The sequence below is a fragment of the Taudactylus pleione genome, unplaced genomic scaffold, assembly GCF_031769625.1.
Source record: "Taudactylus pleione unplaced genomic scaffold, aTauple2 ptg000113l, whole genome shotgun sequence".
NCBI classification, from domain to species: Eukaryota; Metazoa; Chordata; class Amphibia; order Anura; family Myobatrachidae; genus Taudactylus; species Taudactylus pleione.
Genome location: NW_028284515.1, coordinates 4,173,031 through 4,188,129, shown reverse-complemented (window position 1 = coordinate 4,188,129; position 15,099 = coordinate 4,173,031). Strand labels below are relative to the sequence as shown.

The 15,099-nt window shown below is 41.6% G+C and overlaps 1 protein-coding gene across 1 annotated transcript in view; it reads left to right on the top strand.

Annotated features, from left to right (window-relative positions):
* Positions 1–2,423: 2,423 nt before the first annotated feature.
* Positions 2,424–15,099, top strand: part of LOC148525061 (carbohydrate sulfotransferase 9-like) — a 59,903-nt gene continuing 47,227 nt past the window's right edge. Inside the window, exon 1 of the mRNA XM_088471185.1 lies at positions 2,424–2,526. Coding sequence (XP_088327311.1) covers positions 2,424–2,526 — 103 coding nt within the window. The remainder of the gene's footprint in view (positions 2,527–15,099) is intronic.

The window sequence follows — 15,099 nt, the reverse complement described above, 5'->3', positions numbered from 1 at the left end:
TAATATAATGGCTTATCATGAATCAGTGCACAATTCTAACATACAGTTGTTATAATTTGTCTGAATAGGATTACATCATTCACCGGATGAGGATTAACTGTTCTAATTTCATCACTCCATATGACATGTCTCATGAATGCAGTGTGTAATGTGAAGAAACCCTAAAATATTAGGAAGTTAGTTACCTGTTGATATGGGCATCATGCACATCTATATTAGGTGGTTTGCAAATATATACATGAAACACAGTTATTCAGACCATAACAGTTGAGTAATGTATTAACATAAACATATCATTTAATTGTTTAGTGATCAGAGACTTATTAAGGAATTCTAATTTTCACATCCCATCCCATATGTCTTCTGTGCTAAGTATTCAATGTTAATATGTGCTTTACTTTAATTACCCATAATCATAGGCTGATCCTATGACTTAATTGAGCAATTCACTTACATCAACACATAATAGTTTATTAGTAAATATTTAACACTTTAAATGTGAACGCTTAGGCCCAGATTTATTAACGAGTAATATTCTTGTTATTACTCATTACTAATCTTAAATGGTGCTCCAACCAATCAGCTCCTAACTGTCATGTGTTTGAAAAAATGACAATTAGGAGCTGATTGGTTGGAGCACCATTTAGGATTAGTATTGAGTGATAACAAGAATATCACTCGTTAATAAAACTGGGCCTTAATGTCCTAAATTTAGAGGTGTACCACTATATTTTTGTATCATTATGTAGTGGATTTATTACAGTTCACTGTTCCACTTTGCATATATATAGCTTATATTTATTCGCCTACACAGGGGCTGAAGTGTGCCGAACAATACATAACAGGTATGCATAGAGTGTTAATATTAATACTGGCTTACACTTGTAACAACATGTATAGCGTTAGTAAATGTTGTTCACCTTAATGTAGACACACAGAATTTATATGTATGATGCTGCAGAATGGAAACAAGATTCATTAATGCATTCTGCTATGCATTGCAATGTCATGACTCATAAGTGTTTAATCCGCCATACAATCAATACTGCAAAGTGCTTGTTAGAGCTCAAATATCTACAGAAAAAGGTAGGCTGTCAGTATTGTCTATAATTACACACATTACGGGCTGATCATATAGTCTGATTAGGTGATTCACATACATTCACACTTCAAAGTGTATTCATTGTAATCACTATATCACAATAGTGTTTAGGAAACTTAGTTTATTGTACCTGGTTATAGCACTATACCATTGTACAGTTGCAGAGTAGACATAAAGCAGGGGCATGTTAAGAAATGTGGGGTTTGCATGGTGTGCGGGGCCCCCCTAGACCCATAGGCCCATGTGCACAGCACACCCTGCACCCATGATAGATACGCCATTGGGCTGAAATATGGCAATCAGTACATATGCAACAGCGGATATGAATAGGGTGTCAGTACTAATAGTCTAACACTATTTTCAAAAATGGATGTATTCTAATGGAATATCGCAGCATCCCTTATGTACTCATTTTAGTTTCAGTATTCTAATATTATTGTCTCCCATAGCCAGGTGGGATGTAGTCAGCATCCCTGCTTGCGTAATGCCGATGGTCAGAAGACTGGCACCGAAATCCCGACAGGTCGGGATCCCGGCACCAGTACCCCGACCTCCGCCATCCCAAAGGTAAGTATAGGGGTGTTAAGGGAAGGTTAGGGTTAGGTAGCGGGGTTAGGGTTAGGCATTAATGGGAGGGTTAGGGTTAGGCACCGGGGAGGTAGTGTTAGGATTAGGGTGCGGGGAGGGGGAGGTTAGGTTTTGTGCACTACAGGGGATGTTTGGTTTAGGCACCGGGGAGGGGATGATAGATTTATGGTGCGGTTAGGGGGAGGTTAGGTTTAGGTACTAGGGGGGAGGTTAGGGTTAGGCACCAGGGAGGGAGGATTAGGGTAGGAATCGGGATTCTGGCTGTCGGGATGCCGCTGTCGGTATTCTGACCAGAGCCATCCCGACAGCCGGGATTTCATACCCAATCCACCCAGGTTAGTCATGGGAAGACCATGACTAACCTGGCTATAGTATCTAAACATTTGGTGTCACTGAAGAAAATTAGACAGATCAAGCATATATTGTAGATGTAGTGTCCTATGTGTGTACTAAGTATTATAGTCTCTTTGTATCAGATTTATACTATAACCATATCAAATATTTCCTACACATGTACTAAATCATATTACCTACATATGTACTAATTCAGCTGCCCAACAGAAAAGTGTTGATGGAAATTGTTTTAAAACGTTAAACTCAAGGTGACATTTTTAAAAATGAAATGACAAATTATAAAACATAAATTGCCATTTATTACATTTACAAACTGTCTTCTATTTTCTGATTTTCAGCGAACTGGACATTATTTTCAATCATTGGGCATTAAAACAAAATGCGGAAGGTGCATAAAAAGTTGTTATTTTTTCTCATCATAACTTTTGCTGTCTTTGGCTTTTATTTCCATATTAAATGGATAGAAAATACGTTTTTGTCTGGTAAGTGAAACTGAGTAGTTTGCTCAGATTTCTTGCATCTTTAATGCAACAGCGGTGTTGAAAAGTATTTGCCAAGTCAATTTGTGGTGTAATGTGACTATCTTTATTATACAATACTAGCAACAAAAACAAGGACAGACTAAAGTGGGAGTCATTTGGTCAGAGATTTAGCAAGCTAGAAAACAGGAGCAGGTGAAGTCTTTTAGACACAGAGCATAAGCAAAATCTCTCGTTAATGCAAGTCTTTCAGGCATAAACAGTAGCAGATGCAAATTCTCTAATCAATATAACAGAAGCAAGTGTGGGGATCACAGTTTAAGCAGTGAATAAGACCCAAATACAACAGGAATATAGGTTCCAAACACACCAGGAGAATAATACCCAAACACACTATGAGAATAAGTCCAAAACACACCAGGATAATAGAACACAAACACACCAGCGGAATAAGAACCCAAACACACCAAATAAATAGAACCCAAACACACCAGGAGATTAAAGCCTAAACACACCAGGAGAATAGAATCCAAACACACCAGGAGAATTAGACCCAAAACATACCAAGAGTATAAGGCCCAAACACAGCAGGAGATCAAGACCCAAATACACCAAGAGAATAGAACCCAAACACACGCGGAGAATAGAACCCAAACAAACCAGAGGAATAAGACCCAAACACACCAGGAGAATAGAACCCAAACACACCAGGAGAATAGAATCCAAACACATCAGGAGATTAGAATTCAAACTCACCAGGAGAATTAGACCCAAAACACACCAAGGGGTAAATTTACTAAGAATCGACAATGGTCGAGTTTAGTTTCTTTTTATCTCGATTTGCATCGCCGAATCTTGGGTGATTTTCCCGTTTTTCATCTCGCAAATTTACTAAGAAGTGAGTTTAGCTGAAAGTTAGTTGGCCGATGGTGAAGCAGATAGCGATATCTCCACCGAGTTGCAAGTGAAGATGAGATTACTCACCCGAGATTGCAGTGTTTTCTCTCTGCAAATTTTCCAGAGCTAGCAGCCTGCACATATCAGTGAGATATGTGCTAGTTGCTTGTGCATTAAGACCTGTAAAAAATAGGTTAAATGTTACAAAAAAAATTACATAGGGTCCCTCCCTAAAGCTTAACCAGCCCTGGACTTGCCAGCCAGTCCTGGTAACTAAAATTATGGGAGAACCACAAGTACCAGCAGGCGGGGCATTAGGGGCCCTCTGGTACCTGTAGTTCACCTTTAAAGAAATGTGTAAAAAAAACACAACACACACACCATGAAAGTACAGTTTTATTACATACATACACACACACACACACACACACACACATACTCATCTACATTGTCAGGAGTGGTCCCCTCGTCCAAAGTAGGCATCCAAGGTCTTCAGAAAAAAAAAATTGCGATCCACGCAACAGATACCAACCAGGATGGTTGATATCTCCCGAATGAAATGCTCACACATGGTTTCTGCCTTTATAGAGCTGTATCTAAGCGTTCATTGGCTTAGAGAGGAGAGCCCCACCTTTCTCAGCCAATGAAGGGCTCTTCCATTGAAGTCAATGGTGGGAACCGCAGAATAAACTTTAGTAACCTGCGACTCTCCATTGACTCGACCAAACTCGATTCTTAGTAAATTTACCCTCAAGAGCATAAGGCCCCAACACACTAGGAGAACAAGACCCAAACACACCAGGAGAATAGAACCTAAACACACTCGGAGAATAGAACCCAAACACACCCGAGAATAGACCCAAACACACCAGGAGAATAGATCCCAAACACACCAGGAAAATAGAACCCAAACGCACCAGCGGAATAAGACTCAAACACACCATGAGAATTAAGGAATCTGTATTTGAACCTCTATATACCCCTGCCTGTACCTTCTAAAATCCTACCTATAAACCTCTAAGGATGATGCCAATTTGCGTACGCAGTCATACAGTAAATAGAGACTCCAGACTCAGAACATGTGGTTCCGAAGAACAAAGTATTATTCAAGTAAAAGTACAGTCAGTTACAAGCTATGATCTGTGCACAATTTAGTGCAAAGGAATTATACAGACCCAAGTACAGTATACATACGCAGCGCCTCTGGTCCAGATGTTAGGTATCAGCAAGAAACCTCGTCATTATTCAGCATTCAGCAAGAAGACTAAAAACCCAGCATTTGAGCACACATATTTATAACCCCCCAGAATAGACAGGACAATAGAGATGTTTGTTGCTGATATCATTGGTTCCCAGGGGAGAAGCATCTGTTACAGTGCATTTAACAGGCTGGTTCAAATAGACTCGCCCAACCTCCAACAACTGGGGGTCTCCGCCCCCCCCACCCACATGCTACATCCTAACAGCTGTTCCTAAAATATACATTTTTTTGCTTGTAGTCTCTGCAGTCCATAAGTTGGGAATGCATGATGCGATCTCCACACCGATAGTACCAGAATTCTGTTCAGTACGAATCCACATAAGTACGAAACCAAACACGGCTGTCTTAACATGTATAAAACCTTAGTTATCAAATATCTTTATTTCACAGCATTTAAACTAACTGAACCAACTTAAATCTTATACTTTAAAGCTTATTAACCTTATGTGTGAATATGTAATGTATGAGTGTGCGTGGTTTGATATAAGGACGCTAGTTAAATTGGGGCAGATGCTGCGCATAAAGCTAATAGAACAGCGGTTTCATACAAAGTCCTATGCATTCGCTAATATGCGACTAGTTAATAGCGCAATTGTGCGTATTAATGTGTGTATGAGAAATAATGCACTTAAATCTCACTAAGTGAAATGTGACATTCTGAGCCTGATAGTTCCACATGCCCTCTCTGTCAGCAGGCCCCCACCTTTCCCAGGCTTCAAAGAAAAACTCTTTATTCTCCCAGTCTCTTGGGTGAATGCAAATAACCCAACTAAAAGAGACAGACCTAAGATAACACTCTAGTCTTTGAAGTCATTTCATTGCAGGAAGCTTGCTAATGTAAGGTGTGTATTCGAGCCAGACCACCTGTAGTGAGGGCAAACACTATCCAGGAAGCTTATCTGCACAAGCTAGTTGTCACGTGGCCATGTGCTCTATTCATCTAATGCAATCAAATTTTGACATACTGTAAAGCCATTTCTGAAATATATCCTTTATAATATGTAAAGTCATGAAATAGGCTTTTGGTGAATCGCCGTAACTTATGGTGATGGTCACAGATGCATTCGTATGGTGCTAATAGTATTATTGCCACATGTACTAAAGTGTGAGTTTATCTAAAATGGCGCTTAGGCGGCCATTTCGCAAAATGGCGTCGCTGCGATTCAATTTTAAACTGATCTTGTCTCAGCCAATAATCCAGTTTCGACAGTCCACCCTTTGATAGCGAACAACATGCTATCACAATCTGCTAAGAGAATTTAATTTGGGCTTACAGTTACATTTATTTAGTGTTATTATGGGATGGCACAAGGTGGTTCTTAATCCATCAATAATGTGTCTCTGGTTGGGGACATAAAACTACTATTATACGCATACCGCGGATCTTGGAAGATCATGTGAAAGGTGTGGGGATGCTCCAGTCTTATAAAAGCAGTCTTGAAGGGGAATTGAGACTTTATATTATCTGGGGTGTTTTAAAAATAACATTTCAATAATACATTTTTATGCATGGCTAAATATAATACATTAAATGATGGTATTTCCTAGCTCAGGGTTGTAATGCAGTTCTGTATTTACCTCGGCATTCATACTGGCCACCATCATAATTTCATTCTTTCATTTTACTCTATTTTTACATTTTCCACACTTCAACACAATAGGAACACAATGGATGCATATGCCAATTATTATGATGACAATTAGTATAAGGATCAAGAATTTGCCTATGCTGGTGATCACCTCCTGAACCCATTCCCCTAGACCTGAGAACCATTTCACTGGGTTCAGCCATGAAACCCATCCTTCTATCTTCTCCCCTACTTCAGCCACTGAAGCATTATGGTTCTTGCAAAATTCCCACTTTAGCTGCAGAATTTCATCCATCTTCCGGTCAATCACCTCCTTGGGGTCGCTGGAATCATTAGTGACATAGGTGCAACATTTTACTCCAAATGGGTGGCCACACAACACCCTCCAGTAACAGCAGTTAAATAATTCAACACTAGCCTGTGTTGCACCAGTTCTTGCTTTTACGCTTGCAATTCTCTCCCTGTATACCTGAAAGTGTCATCGTACATCTCGGTGATATTATCTATCAATATAGCAAGTTCCTGAATATATCTAAAATTTTATGTTCCCCGAGCTACCCTGGTGGGATCCAGTGCCACTAAAACTTGAAAGCCAGTTGTCTCACTAATTAACTGAGAGGCTTTATGCACATCACCAGGTATCATGTTTCTTTTGCCTCTGTGTTCATATTGCATGTGAAGATATGGTGATGGTGTGTTTTTATGTATACCAAGCATTTCAACATGTGTGAGGGTCATAACTTCTGGGACTACTCTTCCCAGGTAACACAAACCTTCCGAACTTGGGGAGAGTCATTTATATGCTTTTCTTCCACATACAAAATACACATTATCAGGGAGAACATAAGGGATGGTATGCATCATTATCATTAAGCAGATTTCTCTTGCGAACAATCCTATTTCTGGGTTTTCCATCTGGTTCATGCAAGTCTCTGATTGTATTATTTTAGCACAATAACCATCTGGCACCTTACCAATAATTTCCTTGGTGGAACTCAGTGTATACCGATACCTAAAATGTTTCCCACTAGATTTAATTGAGCGTAACAGATCATGGTTTATGGACTCATTATCAGCTCTTTGTGAGAAGGTCATCGTCTGATTATTCCCTGTCACTTCCCAACTCCATGGTTTATTAGGGTTGGTTATGTTTAAACACAAAAGTGATGTATCTACTTGGAATTGGTAGAGTTTGAAATGAGGTGGTTTGGATGAGAGGAATTTCCATCCAATGTTTTCCCTTTCTGTAATTCTAAAATTTCCGTGATATTCAGAGGAAATGGCACCAACCCTACGTTATGCTGTCCCAGTGGCACATGTGAACACACCCAGCAATCAGTTTGATTTAACAGTTTGCCTACCATGCTATGATAATCCTCTAAAGGATACCCACCCCAGTACGAGTTATATTTAGGTTGGCACCGTTGGATACAGTTCTAATCAACTAGGGACCCACAAAGCTCACAAATACAGGAATCTTCAGACGATAAACATCCACACCGTCCCCGAGTATCCGGAATAACAGCTCTCTTAACAATAACAGTACTAAGATGGATCAGACACTCCCCTGATTGGCATTGCACTCCTTCTGACTCCACTCCATCAGCACTGCCATCAACTCCCCTCTCCACAATCGGTCCCCCTTCACAGAATCTGGACATTCCCGAACCGATCAGGATGGTGTACACTCTAAAAGAGAATATGAAAATTAACACAGCAGGCCCGTCCATTGCCACAGCAAGATCTGCAAATTTCTCTCAGTTCAGGTATCTCACTACAACCTGTTCAATCCTCCCGGAACAAGCTCACGATTGACAGGTCCACGCTATCAGCTTTGTCTCCGACTTGTTTCTTCACCGGTTGATTGACCTTTTTGCAGTGAGTGGAATGGACCCAGGTATCTCTCTCGGCCACCTTCAAAGATGTAGTACTTGTCAGCAGCACCTAGTATGGACCTTCCCACCGATCAGTCAAACAACCTGAATGCAAGAAATTTCTGATCATAACATATTCTCCTGGTTCAACATCATGACAGTTAGTTTCAGGCATATCATTAGACAACAATTTCAGTTTCTGCTGCTGTTGCTTTAACTGCTTACTCATTGATATAAGATACTTTACAGTTACCTCGTTGTTACCCTTCAAGTCTTCCTGTAGACTTATAATCAAATGAGGGTGTCTACCAAACAGTATTTCAAATGGGGACAGATTTAGAGGGGGTCTAGGAGTGGTCCTTATGCTATGTAGGACCAAAGGTAACGCTTCTGGCCATCCTAGTCCAGTCTCTGCCATAATTTTACTTAATTTATTTTTAATAGTCCCGTTCATCCTCTCTACCTTGGCACTGGCTTGCGGTCGGTAGGGGGTATGAAGTCGGCTATTGACACCCATCAGCTTACACATATTTTGGAAAACATCACCTGTGAAATGAGTACCCCTGTCACTCTCGATGATTTTAGGGATACCGTACCTGCATACAAATTCCTGGACTATTTTCTTGGCAGTAAATGCAGCAGTATTAGTGGCTGCTGGGTAGGCCTCAACCCAGTTAGAAAATACATCGGTGCACACTAATACATACTTAAGGTTCCTGCAGGGTGGTAATTGGATGAAATCAATTTGTATCACCTGGAAAGGTCCATCAGTTGGTGGAATGTGGGATGGTTTGGTAGGGATCGCTTTCCCTTTGTTCTTCCTCAAGCAGGTCAGACAGGACATTGCTATCTTTTCTGCTTGTGAAGAAAAACCTGGTGCGCACCAGTATGCCCTCACCAACTTGCACATACCTTGCTTTCCCAGATGAGTCAGACTGTGTGCTGCCTCAGCCAGGCTGGGGTAATATGCCTTGGGGGATACTGGCTTATCTTGTCCATCCCTCCAGAGCCCGGAGGACTCTTGCCCAGATACCTTGGACTTCCAAATGGACTTTTCCTGAATTGAACACAAATTTTGCATCTCAATTAATTTCAGCATATCAGTTGGAGAAAACATTTTCAACCCTGCTGCCCATTTTGCAGCTTCATCGGTCCTGTTGTTGCCCAGTGACACCGGGTCATCCTCACATGTATGGGCTTTACACTTAATTACTGCCACTGTTTTGGGCAGATGGATTGCTTCTAAAAGATGTTTTATGTGTCAGGAGTGTGCAACTGGTGTGCCTGCTGCTGTCATAAAATTTCTCAGACGCCATAGAGCCCCAAAATCGTGCACCACCCCGAACGCATACCTCGAGTCAGTGTAAATGTTAGCAGATTTGCCTGCTGCTAGTTCATACGCTCTAGTTAGTGCTACTAACTCTGCCACCTGGGCTGAGTGAGGAGGACCAAGAGTTTTAGCTTCCATGATGTCTGTGTCATTTACAACAGCATAACCTGTACATAATTCACCTGTGTCTGTTTGTCTATGACAACTCCCATCTGTATAAAAAGTCACATCCACATTCTCTAAAGGTGTGTCATGTATGTCAGGTCTAGCAGTAAAGGTCTGATTCAGGTATGTCATACAATCGTGTGTATCATTATGTCCGCTGAACTCACCTCCCGCCAGCAACTCGTCTCCCTCCACCCTTTGTACATCATGTTGTACATATGGTAAATATGTTGCTGGATTCAGCGTGCTGCAACGTTTAACCGTGATATTTGTGGGTGCTATTAGAGCTAGTTCCCATTTGGTAAACCTAGCTGAAGAGACATGTCTAGTTTGAGCTGAGTTCAACAGAGCAGATACAGCATTGGGAGAGTAGACAATCATATCATGGCCCAGTACTATGTCCTCACTTTTACTCACCAATAGAGCGGTAGCTGCTACACTTCTCAAACAAGTGGGGAGTGATCTTGCTACCGTGTCCAATTGGGCACTGTAGTATGCTACTGGCCAACTGGCATCACCATGTTTTTGTGTAAGGACACCTGCAGCACAACCATTGGCTTCCTACAATACAAATCAAAAGGTTTTTCATAATCAGGTATTCCCAATGCAGGAGCTTTTGTCAGGCTATCCTTAAGATTAAGGAAACCCTGCTCTGATTCCTCTGTGTGTATGACACGATCGGGCTTTGAGGAAGAGACCAATTAATGTAAAGGCAAGGCTAAAATAGAAAAACCTGGTATCCACATTCGGCAATATCCACACATTCCCAAGAAGGTACGAATTTGCTGTTGATTCTGCGGCAGTGTCATGTTCTGTATGGCTTGGATTCTATCATTTGTAAGATGTCATAACCCCTGGGTTAGGCAGTGTCCCAAATATTTTACTCTGGATTGGCACAGCTGTAACTTGTCCTTAGCCACCTTGTGTCCTGTATGCGAGAGATGAAGTAACAAAAGTTTAGTATCACTCAAACATGACATAAACGAGTCAGAACATAGCAATAAATCGTCCACATATTGAATTAGAACTGATCCATTGGCAGGTTGAAAAGATTGTAAACAGTCGTGCAATGCCTGGGAGAAGATACTGGGGCTATCTATGAAACCTTGGGGTAACCGTGTCCATGTATATTGCACACCTCTGTATGTAAATGCGAATAGGTACTGACAGTCAGGGTGGAGAGGCACAGAGAAGAAAGCAGAACAGAGGTCAATGACAGTGAAATGGGTTGCATTTGGTGGGATCTGCATCAGGATGACAGCTGGATTTGGCACTACAGGGAATTGGCTCTCTACTACCTTATTAACACCTCTAAGGTCTTGCACCAGCCTATAATCCCTCCCACCACTCTTTTTTACTGGAAAGATGGGACTGTTGGCTACACTAGCTGGATGAACTAAAATTCCCTGTTGCAATAATCGCTCAATTATTGGAAACACCCCTAATTCTACCTCCTGTTTTAATGGGTACTGAGAAATTGTTGGAGCTTGTCTACCGCTTTTTAAGTTTACCATTACAGGTCTTTCGTTTGCCATTAATCCAGTGTCCTGTCCATCTTTTGTCCAAAGGGAATTTGGAATTTGGGACAACATTTCATCTACCTGTGATGGATTTTCTTTTACAACAGTAGTGTGATACATTATCCTTTGAGGAGTGTCTAACATATCCCGCACCTCATATACCATTCTCTCTGGGATATCTAAAAATACACCACCAGGGGTGCAATATATAACACATCCCATTTTACATAACAAGTCTCTTCCCAGCAGGTTAGTAGGGGTCGCAGCAGCCAGAAGAAAAGAATGTCTGGTATTCAACGGCCCAATAGTAACCTCTGTGGACTTTATTAAAGGATAACGTTCCACTTTACCTGTTACACCTATTGTTGGTACTTTCTCGTTGGTCACCTGTAAATTAACGGGAGATTTTATCACTGACGTGGTCGCCCCTGTGTCTACAAGAAAAGGATATTCAGTACCAGCTACATCAACCATCATGACCGGTTCTTCCCTAGTACTTCCCGTTAACCTGACTATCTGTAGACTACAGGTATGACCTGACCCCTAGCGTTGGCTACCATTCTCCAATAAAGCATTTACGGCCTACAATTGGAGCTGATGCCTGTTGAACATTTGCTGGTTTCTGTGCATATCCCTTATGGGGATATCCAGATCTTCCCTGATTTGGGGTTCCTACTTTACAATTTCTACTTAAGTGTCCTGTTTAATTACAATTAAAACATGTCCATGAATCAGGTGAAAACATGTGTTGTTGTGAGGTTTGAGCAGAGGGTAAAGGTGGTGGATATGGGTAAGGATAGGGAGGGTAAGGATATTGTGGGGGATATGAGTATGGGACCTGTGGTTGTATTGGGTTAGCGGAATAGAGCTGTGTTTGTTGTTGTGTGGGGTTAGTGAGGGCAGGTGTAAGTGTGTGGGCAGGTGTGAGTGTGTCTGTTGGCTGTGATTACAGTCATTCCCTCCAGAGCTTGTATACTGACAGCCATTAGTTTTTCGCTCTGGATCTCCCTCTTTTTTGAGATGTTTTTGTCATGTTCTATGGCAGACTCTATGAGGTTATCTATTGTAAGTCCCCTCCAGCCAGGCTGTGAGGTCTGAACCTGAGTCTTTAAATTTTCTTTCAGACCATCCATGAGTACCGTGACTATCATTCCCCTGTGGTGAGTGCTATCTTTAATATCTTCTATCCCAGTGTACTGGGTGATAGCCTGCAGAGCCCGGTCGCAATAGTCTTCTGCAGTTTCACTCTCCTTTTGCTTGATTGTGAAAATTTTGTTCCAGTTAACTACTACTGGAAAATATATACCCAATTGAGTCACAATGCGGGAACTGTTACCTTGGTTTACTTTGTCTGTTAAGGTAACATCACCATCCAATACACAATCCGTGATAAATTTTGTCACGTCGGTATTGCATGGCAGACAGGCCCTTAACACCACACGCCAATCTTTATTAGTTGGCTCATGTGAACTACCCAAATTTCTCAAAAATCTTTGACATTTGGCTAGTTCCTTTTTGGGATCGGGGAAATTATTTATGTTGGAATTTAGTTCTGCTCTTGTCCAAGGACAATGCATTACCACTTCCCTCGTGGGCACTACACTGTTCGCATCTGCATTTCCGTTCGGAACAGTTATCGTCCGAATGGGATGCAAACCGGTAGCGTTGCTACCTCTGACCTGGTTACCTAACTGGGGGTTTAATCTGCTGCTACGTATGGTATTAACAACTTCCTCTACGGGTGCAGAGTGTGTTAACACTTCCCTTGCTGTTACCGATGTAGATGGCGGCACCACTCGTGATTGTGGAGATGCAGCATCTATCATTTGCACAGCATGGGAAATGGCAGACATTACAATAGGCTCATCATCCACATCATAAACATTTTCTTTATGGTTACTTAACAGGGGGTACAAATTGCTTGTTACATTTTTATGGGTATTTTTGGTAACTGTACTTGCACCTTCATCCACATAAGGTGGGGGAGATGAGCGTGAACTGCTGTCAATACTCTCCACAATGCTACCTAGCCGCACGTGCAAGCCAATTTGCGGCTCGCCCGTATTGCAATTTAGCATCGCAGATGTATTTTCTGGCAATGCGCTCGCAACGCTAGTTTGCGTCGCTTGCACATTTTTAAGCCACGCATCCCCTTCATGCTGCCACAATTTTAAACATTAAAAATATTTGACCTTTTTCTCTCGGGAGCGCATCAGACTGATGTGATCCCGGACGTTATCTAATACATCCTTATCAAAACTACCAATTCTGGGAAACGGTCTAACACTCTTCATCGTCATTTTAAACCATACATCACAATACCTTATTGCATAAGTACCGTACTTAGTATGCATAATACGACGGGCCAATCCGATCGGCACCTCCATTAGCAGCACATCATTGTCTAACATCTCTACTGTTTGCATAGCTCCCATTCTGAGACAAAATTCTACGCTTTTCAATAAAGCTTTAAACTGGTGAAAGACAATCAAGATACTTTCACTTACCTGTGGATGATTTAAGTCGGCGGCACCCACACACCTGGATAAGATTTGAAAAAGGCAACTTCCACACCCGGATAAGATTTAGTAAGGCAACTTCCACACCTATGGGAGTTTATATGTCGGCCACTCCCACGCACCTCTCTACAACAAAGAGAACATGTACACCTGCTACTGTGTATAGAACGGTAAAGCTACTTACCGAGCGGCTAGACTAACCCTTGCACCTAGCCCTTAAGGATCATACGATACCCTTAACTTTGTCCAACAAATATTCACTGTTACACACTTTTTTCCTGCGCAGAAAAATACATGTTAACCCAGATATTGATAACAATTGAAAAAGGTAAACCTCAACGGCTTTGTTTAAACACGTGGCAGTAGAACCGGAAGTACGTATACACTATTGTGCAACCAGCTGCATACACAATAATGCGACTACCACACAACCGTATAATGACTTTTTAACTGCGTACGCAAAAGTGCATCTTTGATGTGCTCAAAACTGCGACTCAGCCGCGTACTCAATACTGCGGCACCCCTTTAAATGCTATCAACAAAGGAAAACAAACTTTTTCCTTTCTTGTCCCTGGTTTCTAGTCAGCTTCCTTGGCTCACACGAAAATGGATAGCGATTTTTCAGCACAAAGCGGCTACAGGAAAACCCTGTTTGTGGCCACTCCACCCTTTGCTGAGATATCGATAGCCGTATGTGCCGTGTGAGTAGGTAAGTGACTTCACTCAATGAGCCCCCAACTAAGGAATCTATATTTGAACCTCTATATAATGCTACGTATAAACCTCTAAGGATGACGCCAATTTGCATACGCAGTCATACAGTAAATAGAGACTCCAGACTCAGAACATGTGGTTCCGAAGCACAAAGTATTATTCAAGTAAAAGTACAGTCAGTTACACGCTATGATCTGTGTACAATTTAGCCCAAAGGAATTATACAGACCCAAGTACAGTATACATACGCAGCGCCTCTGGTCCAGATGTTAGGTATCAGCAAGAAACCCCGTCGTCATTCAGCATTCAGCAAGAAGACTAAAAACCCAGCATTTGAGCACACATATTTATAACCCCCCAGAATAGACAGGACAATAGAGATGTTTGTTGCTGATATCATTGGTTCCCAGGGGAGAAGCATCTGTTACAGTGCATTTAACAGGCTGGTTCAAATAGACTCACCCAGCCTCCAACAACTGGGGGTCTCCACCCCCCCACCCACATGCTACATCCTAACAGTTGTTCCTAAAATATACATTTTGTTGCTTGTAGTCTCTGCGGTCCATAAGTTGGGAATGCATGATGCGATCTCCACACCGATAGTACCAGAATTCTGTTGAAAGAGTACGCATCAGTATGAAACCAAACACGGCTGTCTTAACATGTATAAAACCTTAGTTATCAAATATCTTTATTTCACAGCATTT